Source organism: Ammospiza nelsoni, chromosome 6 (assembly GCF_027579445.1).
Source record: "Ammospiza nelsoni isolate bAmmNel1 chromosome 6, bAmmNel1.pri, whole genome shotgun sequence".
Lineage (NCBI taxonomy): Eukaryota > Metazoa > Chordata > Aves > Passeriformes > Passerellidae > Ammospiza > Ammospiza nelsoni.
Genome location: NC_080638.1, coordinates 11,616,347 through 11,637,134, shown reverse-complemented (window position 1 = coordinate 11,637,134; position 20,788 = coordinate 11,616,347). Strand labels below are relative to the sequence as shown.

The window sequence follows — 20,788 nt, the reverse complement described above, 5'->3', positions numbered from 1 at the left end:
CTCCGCAGGCCCCGCCTCCGCGGCGCGCCCATTGGCGGAGAGCCCGCGGTGGGCGGGCTGCGATTGGCCAGCGGGGCCGTCGCTCCTGGTCGGGGGCGTGGCCGCGCGCAGCGCCCGCTCATTCATTCCCCCCGCGGGCGCGGCGCGGGGGGGGCGATGCACCGGCGGGCCCGGGGCCGCCGAGCCCCGCACCGAGCCCCGGCCCCACGAGCCGCAGCCGCCCCGCGGCCGGCCCGGAGCGCGCGGGCTGGACGGGCGGGGGGCCCCATGGGCCGGGGTTAGCCCGGCGGCGGCGGTGGTGGCGGCGGGGGCGATGCGGGCGGCAGGATGCCGCGGCTCCCGGTGAAGAAGCTCCGGAAGCAGCTGAAGCTGCTGCTGCTGCTGGCGCTGCTCACCTCGGCCGCCTGGTTCACCTACCTGCACATCAGCCTGGTGCGCCAGGGCCGCGCCCTGCGCCTCCCCTTCGCCTACGGCAAAGGTAACGGGGGCGGGCGGGTCCCCGGCAGCCCTCGGAGCGGGGCCTCGGGGGCCTTTGGGGGTCCCCGAGGGATGGTGGGTCTCCCCCGCCACTCCGCGCTACCGGAGCATCTGGGGTTTGGGGGTCCCCAGGGAGCGCCGGGGCTCCCCCCGCACTGTGCTGTCAGAGCACCTGCGGTTCGGGGGTCCCCCTGCCACGCTGGGGACCCGGAGCACCCCCCATTTCCAGCGCTGTGTTTCTGTCCCGCAGCACCCGCGTGGGTTTGGGGCGAGCGGGACCCCTCCGTGGGCTCCGCGCCCCGGCGTTGGCCCTTCGGGATGGGGGGACACCCAGGAGGGCCCCCAAAGCGGCCGGGACATTCATTGTCCCCCCTCGATTCGCTCCGTCCTCATTTTTCCACCCGCTGCCTTGGCTGAGATGACAAAGAGGCCATTTATAGGCGCTCGCCCTGCTGGAAGGGACAATATCTGCTCTCCCATCCCTTCCCAACGCTCCCATCCTTTCCCAACCCCCCCATCCCATCCCATCCCAGCACTTTCTCAGCCTGTACTTCTCTACTGTAAAAATACCCAAAATTCCATTTTTCTGTCCCCCTCCCTTGGGTAGCGGCCGGGCTGGATTCCGGGATGGATTCCGGGATGCTCCGGAGGGACAGGTGCCCCGGGGCTCGGTCCGTTTTTCCCGGGCCAGCTGTCCCTGGGCAGCCCGGGGGGACACGAAGCCACTCGCGATATTCGCCGGGCGAAACTTGAGCCGCGCCGTTCTCCGGGACCGACCTCGCCTAAAAAAAAACGTGTCCTAAAAAACGCCAAGAGGCCGGGATGTGTTGGGAGGAAAAGCCTTTCCCGAGGGGGTCCCAGCGGCCCCGGGGGTTGGCGAAGCCTCCCGGCTGGAAAACCCAAAGTTTCCGAGCGGAGCAGCAGCAGCATGAGCCTGCAAAATTTTGGGCCTCGCGGTGAAATCGGGATAATGGGAATGAGCGAGGCAGGAAATGAGGCTGGGAGGGAGAGAGGGAGGGGAGAGCACCGGGGCTGCCGGCTCTCTGCGGGATCCTCCGTGCCCGAGGGCTTTTCCCGGTGTCCCGGTTTTCCTTGTATTCCCACCCCCACCCGAGGTGCTTCCCCCTGGCCCCGCTGCTGATTGGGACGGCCGTGTCTGTGTGTCCTCTGGCCAGACCCTGGCTTGGGATCGCTGTCCCCATCCCTGGGAACACCATGGATGGGATTCCCGCGGGTGTTGGGGGGCGAGCCGTGGTTTTCCTGCGGGGAGGATGCTCAGGGACGTTCCCAGGTGCCCATCCCTGCTGTCCCTGCATCCCGGCTGGCTCCTAGGGATGCTCCAGAGGTTTTGCTGTGGAAGGGAGGGGGTGCAATGGCTGCAAAGTGGGAGTGAGGGGAGCTGGGCTTTGGTGGAGAACGGGGTCTCTGGGAGGTGGGGACAGAGATGGGAAAGTACATTGGGAGGGGAAAATGTTGCCCTTTGCCATGGGGAGGGCACCTTCCTTGGCTGTGGAGAGGTGGGGGATTCTCCAGGGAAAGCTGGATCCAACTGGGATGCTCCTTGGATTTTCCAGTGGGCTCCTAAAACCCGGGTGAAGGTGTGGGAGAGGCAGAGTTTAGGTCCCACTCGGCCTTTTTGGATGTGGGAAGGGGTTGGATGGAGGTTGGGGAAGGGTTTGGCCATGCACAGATGGACCTCATCCTGCTGCTGCCAGAGTGGGAGAGGCAGGCAGTGTTTTAGGTGGAAAAACATGGAATGGAGTGAAAAAAAAGAACAAAACAAACAAAAAATCCCAAATAGGTCATAGGAAATAAACCATATTAAGGAAAAAAAACTTGTTGCAAGTGTCTGGGGGAAGAGCAGCACCCCAGGGGTGTGTGCACCAAAATGAGCTTGGAGATGATTTCTGGATTTGGCCACCATGAGCCAGGACCTGTCTGTCTGTGCCAGGGGTGCTGCCTGGTTAATTAACAAGGAAAAAGGTTAATTACTCATTAAGCAGGATGTCAGTGAGCAGCTGGAGGCTGCAGGTGCAGGGCATGAGGATTGTAGGCAGTTTTGGGGGTGTAAAGTGGGGAACACCCAGCCAGGTGGGGTTGGGAGCGTTATCCCAGTGGGATTATCCCAGGGCTCCCATGTCCCAGCCATTGCTGACACCTGGAGCATCCAGGGGCTGGGCTGGGAGCTGGGCTGGTCCCTGATAAAACATCCCCCCCCTTTCCTCATCTTCTCCAAGTAGATAATTACCCTTCTCTGGCTAATTGAGCACAGGATTCCTCAGTGGAAATAATGAGGCCATTTCCAGCTCTCCCGGCTGGAAACCCGCTGAGGCAATGGGGTGGAAATGGGGATGTGCCAGGTGGGGAAAGGATGGAAAAGGAAAAAAGAACTGGGGAAAAAGGCAATAATGCCCTGAAGTGGCTGGCAGAGGGGGTGTGGGGTTTGGGGTTTAGCCTGGAGTGAGGTTTTGGGGGATTGGGGGAGCACAGGATGGGCGCTCAAGGGGGGTAAAGCCAGGTCAGGGATGGAGTGGGGCTCTCTCTGCCTGCTGGACATGGCATGGCCTGGGTCACCCCTCTGCCATGCTCCAGAGGGCTCCCAAACCCCCTGATCCCGAGGCAGCAGTGGGATGGATGCTCTGTGTCCTGTCCTTGGCTCTTCTGTCCCCAGGGACCCATTTTTGGGGAGAGGGTTTGGGGTAATGTGTCCCTCTGGGATCCATCTCTGCAGGTCCTTTGATTTTAATTGGGAGCCTGGAATGCTGCAGCTGGTGTGGGGCTCATCCTTTTTGTCAGGGATGCCAGGAGCAGGTAGGGAAGGGGATGAGAGAGCCCTTTGAAGATGAAGGGCAGTGGGATTTGGGACTGGGCTGGGAGCTGCTCTTTCTTCTGCTGGCATCACCCCAGTCTCCCATCCCTGCTGGGAAAGGCTGGTTTGGGTGTCACTGGGGTCCTTTTTCCACATGGGAATCCCTTCCTGGACAGCCCCAGGCTCCATGCCCTGCTCCTCTGGGGTGCCCAATGGGAAAACTTTGGCACCTGCCTGTTTTGGGTTTTTCAGAATCAAAAATGTGGCTCTTCAGAGGCACAAGTGGCACCCCAGGGTGGCACTGTCCCAGCCTGGCTGTGAGCCAGCCCCCTTGGCACCTGGAGGGTCCCCAAAACCATCCCTTGGAGCCAGGGGAGGTGAGGGATGGGTTTTCCCAAGCACCAGGAGCTCTTTGTGTTGGTGTTTGGGATCTGCCCTGGATCTCCCCTCCATCCCTTTCCCTGTGCCTGCAGCTGGGGCTCTCCAGAGCTGCTCCTTGGGAAGGACTGAGCAGTCCCTGAGGTGTCAGGGACCTTGGCACTGTCAGGACAGGGATTTTGGCTGGATGAGGAACCAGCTGCTGCAAGAGGCTGGGAGGCTGAACCTGGGATGGTGACCCCACAGGCAACGTGGAGCTCAGAGGCTGGAATGTTTCTGGGGTGAAACGCACCCTAAAATTCCCAGAATTTCACCGTGACCTCCTCCAGAGGCTGCATCCCAGGAAGCCAAATCTTTGTGCTGGGGGCTGTGAGCTGAGCATCATCCCTGTTGGGATGGAGCAGGGTCCTGATCCAGCTCTCCCTGGGGTTGAGGGGCACTGGATGTACAGTCAGGGAGTCTGGGAGCTGCCCAATCCTGGGAGGGATTTGAGATGCTGATGATGAGCGTGGAAGTGTCGGAGCTGCCTCTCCTGGTGGGTGTTTGTCAGCTGGAGTGGTCTCATGGCAGCTCCATCAGCAGCCAGAGCGATTCCATCGATTTCCACGGCTCCAGCTGAGAGTGCTGCCACCGAGTGGGAAAACAGCAGCCCAGGAATGGGGGAGGCAGTTCAAACCCCCCTGGCTGCTCCAGCTCCCTCTGCAAGGCAGTGACAGGTGCCAGCAGCGCCCAGGGGTGTCCAGGGTGGTCACAAACCCCATTCCCCTCCTCCCCATTGCTGTCACCGGCTGTCACCCAGCCCGTGCCACCACTCTCTGTCTGGGATTTCTGTCCCGTGTTTCTGTGGCACCGACAGGGGGATTTGTGGTGTTGATTCCTTTATCACTAAGTATAATTACTCAACACCTCGTTAGGAGGCTCCTGCAGGGATGCTCCTGCTCCGAGGGGGGAAATTTTGGGAATGGAACCTCTGGGTTTGAGGAAGGCACCGCCACCACCTCTGCTGCCACCACCTCTGCTGCCACCACCTCTGCTGCAGCTGTGTCAGGGTTTAGATGTCTCCTCCACGTCGCAGGGCTTGGAAAAGGGCCAGGAGAAACCCCGGTCTGGAAGAAAGGGGCTGTGTTTGGAGCTGGGGAGGAGGAGGAGGGAGGTGGGATGTGAAAGGCTCTCTGTGCTTCCCAGCGGAGTTCCAGGGCCGGGATAACGGGATGCGCTTCTCCCATGGGAGGCATCGCTCCGTGCCCTGCCTGGGTCCCTGGTATCCATGGCCTCCTCCCCAGGGTGAGGATCCTGGCTCCCTGTCTGGAGGCTGCTGTGACTCAGAGCTGCTTTGTGCCATGGTTTGTGCTTCCTGCCTGCTCCTCCCTGCTCCCAAAGCATCGGTGTCGCTCCAGGAAAGAGCTTTTAGTGCCTCCATCCCTTCCCTGAGCATCCCCAGCCCACAGCTTGTCCCCAGAGCTTCCCCTGTCCCTGTCCTGCCCTCTCTGGTCCTTGAGGGAGGCTGGCTGAGGGAATGGACACAGCAGAGCTGCTCTGCATCCTGCTGGGATGCTGGGAGGAGCTGGAATCCTTCTTCCTCCTCTTCTCCTGCCTCTGAGCTGCTCCTCCCACAGGGCTGTGGTTGGGATCAAGGAGCTCAGGATTTTTGGGCAGTGATGCTCATTGGCACCAGGCACTGCCCATCCCCACCCCTTATCCCCGTGGCACTGGTTCCCAGGTCCCCAGAGCCTGATCAGAAGCCACTTTCCAATATTTAAACTGCCAGGGAAGCCCAGAAGCCTTTTCTGGAGCGTTGCTGGTGCTTTTGCTCCTCCCTGGATGTGGGAGCCCCTTGGAACGGATGGGAGTAAGCAGGAGGCTCGTGGCTCTGGGATCTGAGAGCTCCAAGGATGAGCTTGGATTAACTCCTGGTTTTTACCCAATTTATATCAAATAATCCCCCTCCAGTTCACAGTCCTGACATGGAGGAGAGTGAAGCAGGGTGGCCACATCCAGCCATCCCAGGGAGGCTGCTGGCTCAGGTTGCCATCCAGGGAATTCTGTCCATGGCAAATCCCACAGGATCTCATGAGAGGCAGGTTTATCTCCTCCAAGGCTGGGAGACACTCCCTGAGCGGGTACCACAGAGCCACTCCCAGCCCTGGGCAGGTCCCCTGGGGGCGCTGAGCTCCTCCTGGCCGTGATGGATGCTTGGATCAGAGCGCTGGGAATGTGGGAATGCTGCTGTCTGTGTGTGCTGCTGCTCCCGTCACCCTGCTGCCCAGGGAAGAGGGATGGATGGCTGCGGGAATGGGGCTGGGAGAGGGGAGGGAGCAGCCTGGGGAGCTGCCAGGAGCCAGCTGGGGCTGCCAGGGGCTGAAGAATGGCCGGGAGCAGAAGAAGGGGCTTTAGAGCTTAATTTCCTGTCCCTGCCGTGGGGATGGGATTTGTGCTGCCATCTCCAAGGAGACGCCGGCAGCGCAGCCGCTGGAATACCAATGGGGTGGGAGGCGTGGGGCGGGGGGCTCCGGGCACCCCCAGCCCCTCCCTGGCCTGGCAGTCACTGAGGCTGCTCCATTCTGGGAATGGGAGCCCCCAGGACCTGCTGGGGGTGGGAAGGAGGTTGGAGGGACAGGGACATCTTTCCATACCCTTGGAAGTGGGTCTGTGACCTCTTTCCTGCAATTCCCATGGTGGGGGTCGCTGCTCAGCACACCTGGGGCTCCTCCTCATTGCTGGTTTTTGGGGAGCCTCAGGTGTTTGTGGAGGTGGTTCTTGGACACCCACCTCTCCAAGCATTGCCTTGAGCTTCCCTTGACTCTGGATTGAACTGTGGATCCCCCTGGGTTTTGGGGTGGGTGGCACAAAAAGAGGATGTCATCCCCCCCCCCCCCCAAAGTAACATTTTCCAGGTCTGAACCATTGTTTTGTGGGAAGCGGGGGCTAGTTTAAAATTGCCTGCCCAAGGAAAAGGAACTGCAGAGAGGAGTCAAAAGTTGGGGATAATTAACTCAGCACATTAATTAACGAAGCTGATGGGTCTGGGAGCAAGGTTTTGATGTCAGTGTGATTTTGAAGAGAGACATGGTTTGAGGGGATGGTGTCTGAGGGGGTTTGGGGCTGGTGTGCTGTTGGTAGAGCTGTGGGATGCTTTGGGAGAGCTGGGATTTGGAGGGGCAGGAAGCAGGGATGCATCCCTGAGGATGGAAGGGGAGCAAGACCCCAGCAGCCCATCCCAGAACCTCTTATGTAAAGGGCTGGGAGCTGTGGGGGGTGTAATTAAACCTGCTGCTGATGAGCTGCTGCAAAGCTGCTTAGTGCAGATGGAATGAGGGGAATTGCAGCCAGGGCCCCCTCTCCGTGTCCTTGTCCCCCGTGCCAGGGACAGGGGTGTCCCCAGGAGAGGTGCAGGCTGTGGTGTGACCCCCTGTGCTCTCTGGCAGATGGAGAGAGGCTGGGGGAGGTGACGGATCCGGGGAGGCGGCCGGCGGCCCCGGCGCGGCGCAGGAAGGCCGAGGATTCCAGCGAGAGCCGCGAGGAAGATCCCATGGTAACGGGGCAGGAGGGGCTGCGGAGGTCACGGCGGGCACAGTGCTCCAGGTCTCGTCCAGCTGAGGGGATCCAAGGGTTTGGGGGTGCATTAGAACCTCTGGTTCTGCCAGCAGGCCTCACAGTGGATGAACCCTCTAATATCCCATTGAAACGGGGCGGGATATCCCCCCCATATCCCACACTGTACTCCATGTGCCCTGTCACAGCTTCCCTGGGCAGGGCCCAGCTTCATCTGCTCTGCAGTTCCTGCTGTTCTGGGCAGAGCCACCTGCTCTTGTGTGTTCTGCTCTGTCTTGGACTGGAGAGCCACTACACCCCAGGTGGAGCCTGCAGGCAGGAGGCACTTGGAATTGTAGCCATGGGACACCCTGCTGTCCCTGTCCCTGTTGAAGGCCTTGCTGTGCCCTGACCACTGTCCAGCAGGTCACCAAGGCCCTGCTGTCCCTGTCCATCCTGTTGTCACCAGGAGGCCTCCTAGCAAGGCAGCCAGGTGGGATGGAGGAAGGGGGAAGCCACAGGGTATTCCCTGCCCTATCCCAACTCCTCAGAAATAAGGGACCGATGGACAAAGGGGGAACCTCAGGTGCCCAGAGGAGGCACAGGCTGGTGCTGGGTCAGGACAGAGGGCACAGCAGGAATTGCATCCTGGCTTTTCCTGGGAGGAGGGAGAATCCTTCCAGTGAGCCTGGCACAAAACCCTCCCTCCTTGTGAGGTCTTCCAAGGGCACTGCTCCCTCCTCCGGGGCTCTAATGAGTTTGTTTAGGCAGTTTGCTAATTATCTCCCTGGCACTGTGCATCCAAATGGGCTGTGCTGTGGTGACAGTGGGGGGTGGAGGAAGAGGGGGATGATGCTCTGGGGAAGCTGAGGAAGAGGGGAATGCTCTGGAGGGGCCCCTGGCTCTTCCTTGTCACTCATCAGCGAGCTGCAGGCAGGTAAATGCTCACTTAATCTCTAAATTACGAGATACAAGCAATGGGATTAACCTAATCCCCTTTAAAGGAAGAGGGTGAGTGCAGAGGCATCCTGCTCCCTCTGTGTTTTTAGAGAGAGAGAGCCCAAAATCCCAGCAGCCTCCAAGACTGGCCAAACAGTTTGGATGAACAGAAAACTCACTGTTTTGGAGCAGTTTTGGCAGAGGAAGGGAAACAAGTTTAGCTGGAACATTTTGAAACTGCTGCCTGGGACACCTTGCCAATATTTTTGTGCCACCTCCTGTTTTCCTTTGCCCTGAGCCGTGAAATCTTTTGCCTTGGTTAGGCAAGGCTCAAAATGAGGTGTTTAGATCGTGGAATCCTGGGATGGTTTGGGGTTGGAAGGGATCTTAGAGCCCATCCATTTCCAGGGGCAAGGACACCTTCTGCTAGCCCAGGTTGCTCCGGGTCCTGTCTAACCTGGCCTTGAGCTTTTCCAGGGATGGGGCAGCCACAGCTTCTCTGGGCAGCCACGGGTGCTCAGAGCCATCCCACAAGCACAGGCCATGCTGGCCCTCATCACCCATCCCTTGTGTCCCTCTGTGCCTCCCCAGAGCGACGGGCAGGACGGGGATGCCTGGTTTTCCAGAGGCCAGCAACGTTCCAGCCGCGCCAGCGCCCACCCCAAGCTCAACCTGACCAAGCAGGCCTTGCCCTGGAACGAGCAGGTGGGTGTGGGCAGTGGCCTGGGAGGGCATGGGGAGGAGCAGGAGCCCCACTGAGCCCTCTCTCCTCTCCCACAGTACAAAGGGAAGGCAAATCTGCACGTCTTCGAGGACTGGTGTGGCGGGGCCGTGAGGCACCTGAGGAAGAACCTCCACTTCCCGCTCTTCCCCCACGTGAGTCCCGGTACAGGAACTGGTGGGAGGGTCCATACATCCCTCCCTGGGTGCCCCCTGCTCTTCCTCAGGACCTTGGCTTGCAGGACTTGGCTTGGGGAGGTGATGGGGCCCCCTCTGTGGGTGTGGGAGGCTGGGGTACCATGGAGGAGGTGATCCATGGAGGAGGATACCATGGAGAAGGTGATCCACGCCTGTTTCCTCGGCAGACCCGCACCACAGTGAAGAAGCTGGCTGTGTCTCCCAAGTGGAAGAACTATGGGCTGAGGATTTTCGGCTACATCCATCCCTTCAAGGATGGTGAGTGATGGAGTGTGGCTTTTCCCCCATGCAGCAACGTGGAGATGCTGTGTCCTTCCCCTTCCTGGCCACAGGAGCACAGAAAGGCTCTCGGAGATGGGCCCCAAATCCTGGTTCCTGGGCAGGAGGATCCTTCTGAAACAAAGCCCCTTTTCCCTGTGGCTTTGAAGGGAGGCAAAGCCCTGATCCCATCCAGGACAGAGCCATGACGTGAGGTCTGGGATGGCCCCATCCCTGTTCCCCATCTCACCACAAGGCAATAGAATCAATCCCACACCACCAGGGTCCCTGTGTCCCTAGTGGTGACCCTCTCCATGGCTCTCTGCAGGGGATTTCCAGTTTTCTGTGGCTTCAGATGACAACTCAGAGTTCTGGCTCAGCTCTGACGACAGTCCCTCCAATTCCCGACTGGCTGCATTTGTGGGCAAGGTATGGCACCACCTCTGCCTTGTCCTGCTCCAGGGGGAGGGATCCGTGTGTGCCTGTGCTGGGGGCAGCTCTCCTGCCTCTCTGCTCCTTTGGGAATGCCAGGCTGTTTCTGCCTGCTCCCCTCCCTGGCCAGGCCTGGCTTGGCTTCCAGAGGAGCCCCTTGGTCCCTTCTTGGCTGGAGCTGCCAAAGACCAGGAGCTTTAATATTTATTCCCAGATTTCCCTGGGGTTAATTCCTGTAATGGGAAGCTGCTGGGCTTTGGTATGGTGTCCTGCTTCTCTCATCTCCTCCTTCCTTCCCAGCTGGGCACTGAGTGGACGGCGCCGGGGGAGTTCACCAAGTTCAGCTCGCAGGTGTCCAAGCCCCTGCGGTGAGTGTGTCCGTGTGTCCATGGGGATCATCCCATGGGGATGGAGTCTGGGACATGCAGGTGCTGCCTCTGACCTCCCTGGGCCGTGCTCCTTTCCCAAAAGGCACGTGGGGCTGGGCTGGACCCCAGACCCATGGTTTGAAGGTGATGAGATGAGGACAGGGATGTCACAGTGTGCCCCCAATCCCACAGACGGGGAGCATTGGGATGGGGAGCAGACACCCTCCCCAGCTGCCTGTCTCCTTGCCTCAGGAAGGTTTTACCCACCCATGGGCAGGACAGGGAGGCATTCCCAGGCTGGCCCTGGGCTCTGACAGCTGTGTCCCCTCCCCTGCAGCCTCATGTCCTCCCGACGTTACTACTTTGAGCTGCTGCACAAGCAGGACGACCGGGGCTCGGACCACGTGGAGGTTGGGGTGAGTAAATGCCCACCCCCCATGCCAGGGCTTTTCCATGTGTGTCCCCAAGGGCTTTATCCTGGAGCAAAGCCAGGTTTCCCCCTCCCACGGCTGCCAGTGGGGACAAGTCAGTGTCACTGTTTCCCTGGTCATTCCAGCACTGGGATGCATGGAGTGCTGTTCTCCTTTCCTGCTGGTGGCCCTGCCATGGACTCTCATGGGCAAGAAGAGCCCCCACAGGCAGGTCCCACCTTGCAGGCTGCATCCCAGCAGTGGGAGAGAGGTGGCCCAGACGATGGAGCCATTCCCATTCCCTGTTTTCTTCTTTTTCCCCCTTGGAATTACCATGGGTTTCGAATCTGAACTTGCCTGCCTTGGCAGCACAGCCCTGGCAAAGCTTGGAGCATGTGTCAGGGGCTCAGGCTGGCTGAGGGCAAGATGTTGGCTCGTTAGCAAAGGTTTCCTTTCTCCCAAGAACTCATTAATCACTGGGATCAAGCTGGTGCCAGCAAAGCATCAGGGAGGCCAGCTACACCCCTTCCTCCCCATCCCCTCTATCTGATAAGATCTGCGTTTCTTTGGGCAAAAACAAATAGTGGGGAAAGCAAATAGATGGGGGAGATGTTTCTGAGATGGGATGTTTTTGCTGGAGGGAGGGAGTGAAGCCTTTCAGCCGTGCAGAAAAAGCTCTCAGCTGTGCAGAGAGAGACAACAACAGCATCCACAACAAAAGCAGGACCCTGATGTGTCTCGCCCCGGGGGCATTGAAGGGCTTGTCCCGACAAGGGCTCCAGACTGGCTTTTAAAATGCTGGAGTTAAATCAGGGCAGGCAGCTCTGGAGACCCTCTTAAATCAAGGCAAGCTCTTCTTTATAAAGCACTGGAGTGAGGAAAGGAGCCCTTTGGTCACAGGAGTTTTGGCAGTCCCAGAGGGAGCCAGCATGAGCCTGTATCCTACCCCCCACAGGAGCCTTTCTCCCTCCAACCCTGCAGGGATCCCAAACCCTGTGGGAAATGGGGCAGGATCAGCCCTCTCTCTGGCTTCTCTTCTGCAGGGAAGTTTCTGGGAGCTGTGCACAGGGAGGACCCATTGTGGGTGCTGGGCTTGGGCAGCTGCATCCTGACCCCTGCCACCCCTCTGCTCATTCCCCATCCGCTTTTGTTTTTTTCCCAGTGGCGAGTTTTCCTCCCCAGCCTGAAGTTTGAGGTGATTGACTCCTCCTACATCTCCTTGTACACAGGTAAGGGCCAGGTGCCACGGCCAGCAGGCTCTCCAGGGGCTGCGCGTGCTGGGAGAGATGGGAAGGAAAGCAGAACCTGGGAAATAGGGTCCTGGGGGGACATGTCAGCCTCTGAATCCCCCCACTGGATTTCTGCCTGCTGTAAGGAGGGCTGCAGGGGCTGCAGTGGGTAGGATTGATGCTGGGAGCAAGATGAGATGCTGCTAAAAGTGGGCTGTGCAGTCACCACAGCGTGGAAGCGCAGCTCTGCTGGTGCCCCAGGCTCGTCCTGCCTGCCAAGAGCCCTCTGGCTCCGGGGCCTGAGTTACGAGGAGCTGTCGTGGAAGCGGGGATGGATGGCAGAGGTTTTAATTAAATCTATAGATCTTGTGCTTGCTGCCCCTGCCCTGGCAGCAGGGAGGGCTGTGATGGATGGGCCCTGCCCTGGCACTCCGCACGCAGCGGGAGTGGCCATCGCTCCTGCCCTGGGAGGTGTCCATGAGGAGGAGGGGGCAGGCAGCATCCCTGGGGACAAGAGGGATGAGGGGTGCCAGTGCTGCTGATGCAGGTGCCCCTGAGATGGATGATGTGCAGATAAATCCCTGTCCCTCAGCACCAGCTCTTCCTGCTCCTCCTTCCTGCTCCTCCTTCCTGCTTCCCTGCTCCCTCAGACCCAGCAGCACCCTGAGGCAAAGCCATGGCAGCCCTGGGGAGCCCCTCCCTGCTGGGGGCTGCCAGCAGCAGGCAGAGCTCCTCTTCTTCCCTTCCCTTCCCTTCCCTTCCCTTCCCTTCCCTTCCCTTCCCTTCCCTTCCCTTCCCTTCCCTTCCCTTCCCTTCCCTTCCCTTCCCTTCCCTTCCCTTCCCTTCCCTTCCCTTCCCTTCCCTTCCCTTCCCTTCCCTTCCCTTCCCTTCCCTTCCCTTCCCTTCCCTTCCCTTCCCTTCTTTTCCAGTGGCTTCAGCCCCACCCCAGCCAGCTGCAGGGACACATTTGGGAAGCCTTTCCCTGCCACAAGAAGGAGAATTTGGGGCTGGGGAAGGGGCATCCTGCTTCCCTGTGGCCCTGCAGCAGGGAAGGGAGCACCCATGGGAGCATGGCCGAGGTGACAGGAGCAGGGTGACCTCCTGGGGGCTGGTTGGTGGCCAAGGGTGACGTGCCACCCTCATGCCTGGGTAGGAAGCAAACCAGCTCGTGTTGCAGGTACCTGCAGGAAGGACATCCAAGGTTTAACCCCTGTGTTACAGCCCTGAGCATCCCCTCCTTTCTGAGGCTGTGGTAATGGGAGCAGGAGGCCTGGCTGGGATCAGCCGTGCCCTCTCCTGTCCTCATTAGTGGATGCAATAATCATTAGGCTGATTAGTCACAGGGTCTCTGAGATGGCTGGGAGGGCAGCATTGCTTTCCCTGGGAGCAGGAGGGGTTGGAAATGCCCCCTTGGAGGGTGTGCCCGGGGGCTCAGCCCGGCCCTGTCCCGCAGATGAGTCGTCCCTGAAGATGAACCACGTGGAGCACATCCCGCAGACCTTGGCCAGCCACAGTGGGAGCCACCTCTGGGAGGCCCAGCAGGACGAGCACGGGGCTGACATGCTCAAGGCTGACCCCAGAGACACCTTCTTCCTCAGTGAGTGCCCGAGGATGCGTCCCTGGTGGGGTTTGGGGGAGCACAGAGGCTGCTCTGGGCATCCCTGCCAGCCTCTGCCCATCTCTTGAGCGGAGGCCTCTCTGCTGGGGTGTGTGGGAACATGTTGGGATGCTCTGGGCTTCTCCACAGCCCCTGCCATCGAGGCGTCCCGCGTGGAGAACGTGCTGGTGCCCTGTGCCTACAGCCCCACCTACGTGGTGAAGGATTTCCCCATCGCCCGCTACCAGGGCCTGCAGTTCGTAAGTGTCTCCCTGGGGACAGGGCCACGCTCCCCATGGGGACATGGCAGAGCCCAGGGATGTTCCCAGCTGGGTGAAATCCAGCGGGAAGCATCTCTCACTGGCTCAGCCTGGGAGAATTGGGGTTAAATCCCTGTGTTTGAAGTACTGGGTCACTTAGGTGTTGGTGGTGGCCTCGGGTCCCCAACTCCTTGGGGTGACACGGCACCATTTACCCCCCAGGTCTACCTCTCGTTTGTGTATCCCAACGACTTCACACGCCTCACTCACATGGAGACAGAGAACAAGTGCTTCTACAGGGAGTCCCCCCTCTACCTGGAAAAGTAGGTACTGGGGCTGGGATTTTGGGGTGCTGTGCACAGGGGGCTGATGTCAGCAGTGCTGGGATGATGCATCCTCAGCCACGTGTCCCTGTCCCCATGGGAGGGCCACCCCAGGCTGGCTCTATCCCCATCTCCCAGGCGTGCAGCAGCTTGAGTGCTGGCAGCGCTCCTGGATTTGGGAACCTCCTCACTCCTCCCTCTCCCAGGCCCTCACCCTCCCTCTTCATCCCCAGGTTTGGGTTCTACAAGTACATGAAGATGGATGAGGAGGAGGAGGATCCGCGGCAGCGAGCGTTTCTCTTCCTTGGCCCTGACAGTGAGTCACAGTGAGGCATGGCTGGGCACGGGGCCGAGCTCCCGGCATCCTGCTGCTGGCAGCTCATCTCCTCAGATCTGTGGCTCATTGGAGTGACTCCAGCCGTGCCAGAGGCTGCAGGAGGGCTGGGCTGTGCAGAGCAGCATCCCTCAGAGCACCCCTCTGAGCATCCTGCTTGGCATGACAACAGGGCGGTGTGGGGTGTGGGAAGCAGGACACTGGGTTGGGATTTGCTGTCCCTCCAGCATCTCCTGGATTGGCCTCGGCAGTGGCAGCAGGAGCCAGACCCAGTGTGGAGCCTGGGGGTGCTCCTGGGGAGCCAGAGGCTGTTCAGAGCCTGCCTTGGTGAATTTGCAGCTTAGCAAAGCCCTGGCAGGTCGGGTTTGCTCCTGGATGGAGTAGGATTGGTGCTGAGATTTGAGGTGGGGATAAGTGGCAGCAACTGGAGCTGCCAGCCCTGTGTGGGTGTTCCTGGGTGGGCGTCCCCCTGGTGCCCCAGCTCTGCTCCCTCACCTCAGCCACTCTCAGGTTCCTCTCCTGCTGGGATCAGACTCTGCCTCAGGGTACTGATCTCTGCCTTCACTCCCTAGATTTCCTGGATGACGAGGAGGAGGAAGAGGAAGGAGTGGACAGCCCTGAGCCCACAGACGCCCCTCCCGAGGCCAAGGAGCGGAGCTTTGGGCCGGCACCCAGAGCCAAAGGGAAGGATCCTGCGCCGGTCACCGGGGCTTACGGAGATGACCTGGACTATTACAGCTTCCGCCAGCAGCGGGGCCGGGCACAGGCTGGGCCGGGCACCCCCGGGCAGCTGGGGGGCACGTGGGGCACCCCCAGGCAGCTGGGGGGGACATGGGGCACCCCCAGCCCTCCAGCTGCACTCCAGGGGGATCCCGTGCCGGAGCGGGGCCCGCGCCGGGCGCTCCGTTGGCTGCCCCAGGATGGGGAAGAGGAGGATGAGCTGGGGCTGCCGGCGGCATCTCCAAAGCACCTCCAGCCCCACCTCTCCGTGCCCATCTTTGGTGGCAAAGCCAAAACGCCGGGTCCCAGCAGGCCAGCGGCTCCCAGCGAGGACAAGAAGCCCCGGAAAAGCCAGGAGAAGGTCTACGTGACCCGGCTGCAGCCCGGGAAGCGCAAAGCCCCGGCCCAGGAGCCGGCCTTCCCTGGAGTTTTCCTGTATCCAAAGCTTGTGAGGAGAGTCCACCTCCGCTCCAAGACCCCGCAGAAGCATCCCATCGCCCCCAGCAAGCTCCGGGCCCTCCCCGGCCACTGGAGCCCCTGGCTCCTGGGTAACATCTCCAGGGAGAGGGACCCTGCCAGGCACAAGAGCGGCAGGAGGTGGGAGCGGCCGCCCAAGCAGCGGGTGCTGCCCGGCCTCCTGGCCCTGGGCACCGAGGGGCTCTTCAGCCACGAGGACACGACCCCTGCTCCGGGCAGGACAGCGGCCACTGCTGGCTACAACTCCTCCGAGGCCACCCGCTCCGAGGGGACGAGGGTGACGTCCTTTCTGAAGGTGTCGGAGACCACTGCGTCGCAGCAGCAGGAGGGGAAGGGCCAGGAGGAGGAGGAGGATGAGGAGGAAGAGGTGTCGGACTATTCCTACGAGGCAGGGGAGCTGCAGCAGGGCTGGCTGGAGGACTCCATCAACTGGCAGCGGACGTTCAGCGTCAGCTCCGTGGACTTCGAGCTGCTGCGCTCCGACTGGAACGACCTGCGCTGCAACGTGTCGGGAAACCTGCAGCTGGCCGAGAGCGAGGTGGTGGACGTGGTGGCCCAGTACATGGAGAGGCTCAACGAGAAGAACGGGGGGTACGGGGGGAGCAGGATGCCGGTGGGAATTCGGAGGGTGGGTCCCGGATTGCGGGGAGCAGAGCTCAGGATGGCGGCGATTTCAAAGCTTCTCGTTTCCCGGCAGGATCTACACCCTCCTGAGGATCATCAACGTGGAGAAGCGGCGGGACACGGCGCGGGGGAACCGCTACCTGCTGGAGCTGGAGCTGGCGGAGCGGGGCCAGCGCACGGTGCGGCTCTCCGAGTACGTCTACGTGCTCCTGCACCAGGGCAAGCAGGACGACAGCACCAAGGCCAACCCTGACGGGCTGGCCCTGGGTGCCACCGAGCCCCAGCCCAGTGCCTGGAGCATCCTCTATGGGAAATCTGTGCTGTGCCGGCCGCTGCGGCTCAGCTGGAGGCAGGACGTCATGGTGCACTTCGTGGTGCCGGGTAGGTGACAGCGGGACACGGCTCTGCGGGGTCCGTGCTGCTCCCTCAGCAGCCTCCAGCGGGATGGGGGTGTCACCTCTCCTCAGAAGGGGTTGGTTGGGCCAGGGGGAGGTGCTGAGGGTTCCTCTGTGAGCCTGAGGGATGTGTCTCTGGCAGTGAAGAACCAGGCCCGCTGGGTGCAGCAGTTCATCTCGGACATGGCCGGCCTCTACGGGGCCACGGGGGACGCCAACTTCAACGTGATCCTGGTGGACTTTGACAGCGAGGACATGGATGTGGAGAAGGCCCTGCGGGATGCCCGGTTGCCCCGGTAACTCCCACCTGCAGCCTCGGGGTCTGGGGGGGCTCCCTGTGGTGGGACAGGTGCTCACACACACAGCCTGCTGCTCCTTCCCCGCCTGCACAGTCCCTGCCTTGCTGCCCCTCCCCTCCCCCTCATTTTTGGGGGTTTAAACTACTTTTCCATGTGGATTTGGGGGTGCAGAAACTTGACTCTATGGGGGAAGCCTCAGCTTGAGCTGTAGCACCTGAGCCTGCCTGGGAACCCCATGCTGGTGGTTCCTGTCCCTCCTGGCTGTCCCTGTCTGTCCCCAGTGCTACCTGCCCTGTCCTCTCTCCCCAGGTTCCAGTACCTGCGGCGCACGGGGAATTTCGAGCGCTCTGCCGGGCTCCAGGCGGGTGTGGACATGGTGGAGGTGAGTGGGAACAGGCACCAGCTCTGCCTGTGGCTTCTCTCGCAGGGCTCTTCCTCTCTGATTCCCCTGACCCGTGTGTGTGCCCTCCCAGGACGAGCACAGCATCGTGTTCCTGTGTGACCTGCACATCCATTTCCCTGCCAATATCCTGGACAGCATCCGCAAGCACTGCGTGGAGGGGAAGCTGGCCTACGCCCCCATCGTCATGAGGCTGAGCTGTGGCAGCTCCCCCCGGGAGCCCAATGGTGAGCAGGGACCCCTTTCCAGCTGGGAGCACCCCAAAACCAGGCCAAGACCTGGTGCACCTCTGCAGAAGCTGGCACGGATGGGGATGGGTGGGAAGAGGGGTTGGGATGGGGAATCCCTGTGGCTCCCAGGTGGTGGGGAGAGCACAGAGGGGATGAGATGGGCATTTGGGGGTGCCCCCACCCCTTACCTCATTGCTCCCCCCCTCCAGGCTACTGGGAGGTGAATGGCTTTGGCCTCTTCGGCATCTACAAGTCGGACTTTGACCGTGTGGGAGGGATGAACACGGAGGAGTTCCGGGACCGCTGGGGCGGGGAGGACTGGGAGCTCCTGGACAGGTGAGCCTGGGGGTCCTGCAGCCCCTAAACCCCTGTGAGCAGGGTCAGCCACGTGGATTTGGGCACATCCATCAAGCTGGCTAGGGGCTGGATGATGGGCTGGTGAAGGGGAAAACTTCCCTTTGGGAAGGCCACACCCATCTATCCATCCACAGAGAGCTTCATCCCTCTGTCCATCCATTTCTTGAACCCCATCCCTTCTTTCCTCCATCCCCTGAGCCCTGTCCCTTTATCTCTCTGTCCCTTGAGCAGCATCCCTCTTCCCTCCATCTGCAGGGAGCCTCATCCCTCCATCCCTGATCCTTGTCCATCCGTCCATCCATCCATCCATCCATCCATCCATCCATCCATCCATCCATCCATCCCTGAGCCCTGTCCCTCTATCCATCTATCCCCTGAGCCCCATCCATCCATCCATCCATCCATCCATCCATCCATCCATCCATCCATCCATCCATCCATCCCTGAGCCCTGTCCCTCTATCCATCTATCCCTGAGCCCTGTCCTTCCGTCCATCCGTCCATCCATCCATCCCCTGAGCCCTGTCCCTTTATCTCTCTGTCTCTTGAGCAGCATCCCTCTTTCCTCCATCTGCAGGGAGCCCCATCCCTCCATCCCTGATCCTTGTCCGTCCATCCATCCATCCATCCATCCATCCATCCATCCATCCATCCATCCATCCATCCCTGAGCCCTGTCCGTCCATCCATCCATCCATCCATCCATCCATCCATCCATCCATCCATCCATCCATCCATCCATCCATCCCTGAGCCCTATCCATCCATCCATCCATCCATCCATCCATCCATCCATCCATCCATCCATCCATCCATCCATCCATCCATCCATCCATCCCTGAGCCCTATCCATCCATCCATCCATCCATCCATCCATCCATCCATCCATCCATCCATCCATCCATCCATCCCTTGAGCCCTGTCCCTCCATCCCTGAGCTCTGTCTCTCTGTCCGCAGGGTGCTCCAGAGCGGGCTGGAGGTGGAGCGCTTGCGCCTCAGGAACTTTTACCACTACTACCACTCCAAGCGCGGCATGTGGAACACCCGCAGCAAGAAGCCCTCCAAGGAGTAGTGCTGAGCCCAGCCTGCAGCCCCTGACCCCTGGCACCTGCCTGTCCCCTGCCACCACAGCCACTGAGCCACCACGGGGGCACCTGTGCCTGCTGTGGCTTTCCTGGGGAGGGCCAGGGTGGTGGCAGTGGTTTTGTCCTTAAGGGTCTAATTTAGTCAGCAATGAATTCATTAACTCCTTCGTGCCGGTGGGTGCCGGGGGCTTTGCTGGGTTCTGGAGGGCTGTGCCAGGCTGGGGACACTGGAGGTGCAATTGTGACATCCAGGATCCCTTTGCAGCTCCTTTCCTGTGTTGCCCCTCCCCAAAATACCCAGTACCTCATCCCTGTGTCAGGCTGGGGAGCTGAGTTTTGGTGGGGGGGCTAAGAGCTCATGAGGGCTGCCCAAACCCTCCTGTTCCCCTTCCAGGACCCACGGAGGGAGGGGGGTCTGGCACTGGGGACACTCTGTGGGTGGGGGGCAGAGCCCTGAGGCTGGCACTGCCCGTGCCGGGGGGGCTGGGCTGGGGGGGGACAGGCAGAGCCTGGAGCAGGTACGGGCAGGTGACATTTCCAAGCTAATTTCTGTGAAATTATGAGGTAGGAAGCTGTTTTCAGGAAGTTTTTGTCTGTTTGGTTTGGTCTTTTTTTTATTCCTAAAAAATTAAAATCAATGTCTTGGCTGAGATTTCCCTCTGCTCCATCACCCCCATGCCTGGACAGGGATGCAGGGCAATGGAGCCAGGCTGGCCTTTGTCCCTTGGTCCCCTCTCTGGGGTGGGAGTGGGCAGCAGCATTCCCGTGCTGTTTCCATGCAAGGAGGAGGAGGCTGCGCCCTGTTTGATGCCCGGCCACACGCCCGGGCTTGCTGAGCCTCCGCCCCACACCTGGGCTCCACCCAGCTCCAGGGAGGGCTGCCCTGGTTCCCCGTGCTCCTGCATGTCCTGGCACACTCATCCCTGCCTGCCCCTGTCCCAGCCCTGTGCTGGTGCTTCCCGTGGGGGTGTCTCGAGGGTTCTGCCGTGTCCCACCTGCCATGGGCTCCTGCTCCTCCTCAGCCAGGTTCCCCGTCTCTCAAATCCCCTGGGCTCCTCCCTGAAATAGTCTTGGAGTTTCCCCCAGGTGTTTCATGCTCGCTCCGAGCATCCCGAGTTTGAGGTGAGGGTGGAAAAGGGGGGCTCAGCCACCCACATGCCATCAGCAAACAGCCAAGCTGGGGGCATTTTGTCCCAAATTTGGTAGCTGTGGCCCCAGGCTCTGTTGGGAAAGGATGGTCCTGGCAGGCAGGAGCTGTTTCTCCCCTCTCCTTGCCCTGCTCCCTGTTTTTTTGCAGCACTTTGGGAAGGCTTTGTTGTGGGTGAGGGCTGTGCCCGCTGCGCTGGGAGCTGCTCTGTGGCTGGGCAGAGCGGGTGGCCCACGGCCCCTGGGCCGCCAGTCCCATCCCAAAACCTGCCTGGCCTTAGGCACAGCTTTTCCAGCAGCTTCCCAGCCACGAGGGCTCCAAAAGCCACCACCATCAAAGCAGGCACAGGGCCCAGCTAATCCAGAGCTGCTGCTGGTGCTGGGACGGGCTGGTGCCAGCAGTGCCATCCCCACGAGTGCTGGGGACAGTTTGGGGCCAGCTGATGGTGTCTGCTTGGGACAGGGCCAGCAGCACAGCGCCAGAGGGTTTGTTTCTCTGGTGGTGGCTGAGCTGTGGCCGCAGGTTTACACAGGGATCATGGGGATGGCAGGAGCCACAGGGAGCCTGTCCCGGGCCAGGTGTTGGAGCCCCAGGTGACAGCGGGGTGCAGGCAGGTCCCCACGGTGGAGGATCAGCCCTGGCCCTCCCTGCCCTGCGGGGACACTGCAAAGGTGTCGGGGCTTGTCGGGGGTGGTGGAGGCGAACTCCAGCCTGGAGTTCCCTCGCTGAGGGGCTCCCCCAGCCATGGGCCTGAGAGTGGAGGTTGTGGAGGCTGAGGGGAGCACAGGGTCCC

The 20,788-nt window shown here is 60.8% G+C and overlaps 1 protein-coding gene across 1 annotated transcript; it reads left to right on the top strand.

The window, feature by feature from the left end:
• The first annotated feature begins 325 nt into the window (after positions 1–325).
• B4GALNT4 (beta-1,4-N-acetyl-galactosaminyltransferase 4) lies at positions 326–19,236 on the top strand. The gene is made up of 20 exons (XM_059474293.1): positions 326–478; positions 7,090–7,196; positions 8,726–8,839; positions 8,915–9,010; positions 9,220–9,310; positions 9,639–9,739; positions 10,043–10,110; positions 10,448–10,526; positions 11,683–11,749; positions 13,203–13,346; positions 13,497–13,606; positions 13,829–13,929; positions 14,163–14,245; positions 14,836–16,051; positions 16,158–16,465; positions 16,622–16,775; positions 17,088–17,160; positions 17,252–17,405; positions 17,618–17,744; positions 18,721–19,236. Exons 1-20 carry the CDS (start codon positions 328–330, stop codon positions 18,833–18,835), a joined length of 3,459 nt encoding a protein of 1,152 aa, XP_059330276.1. The 5' UTR covers positions 326–327; the 3' UTR covers positions 18,836–19,236.
• The last annotated feature ends 1,552 nt before the right edge of the window (positions 19,237–20,788 follow it).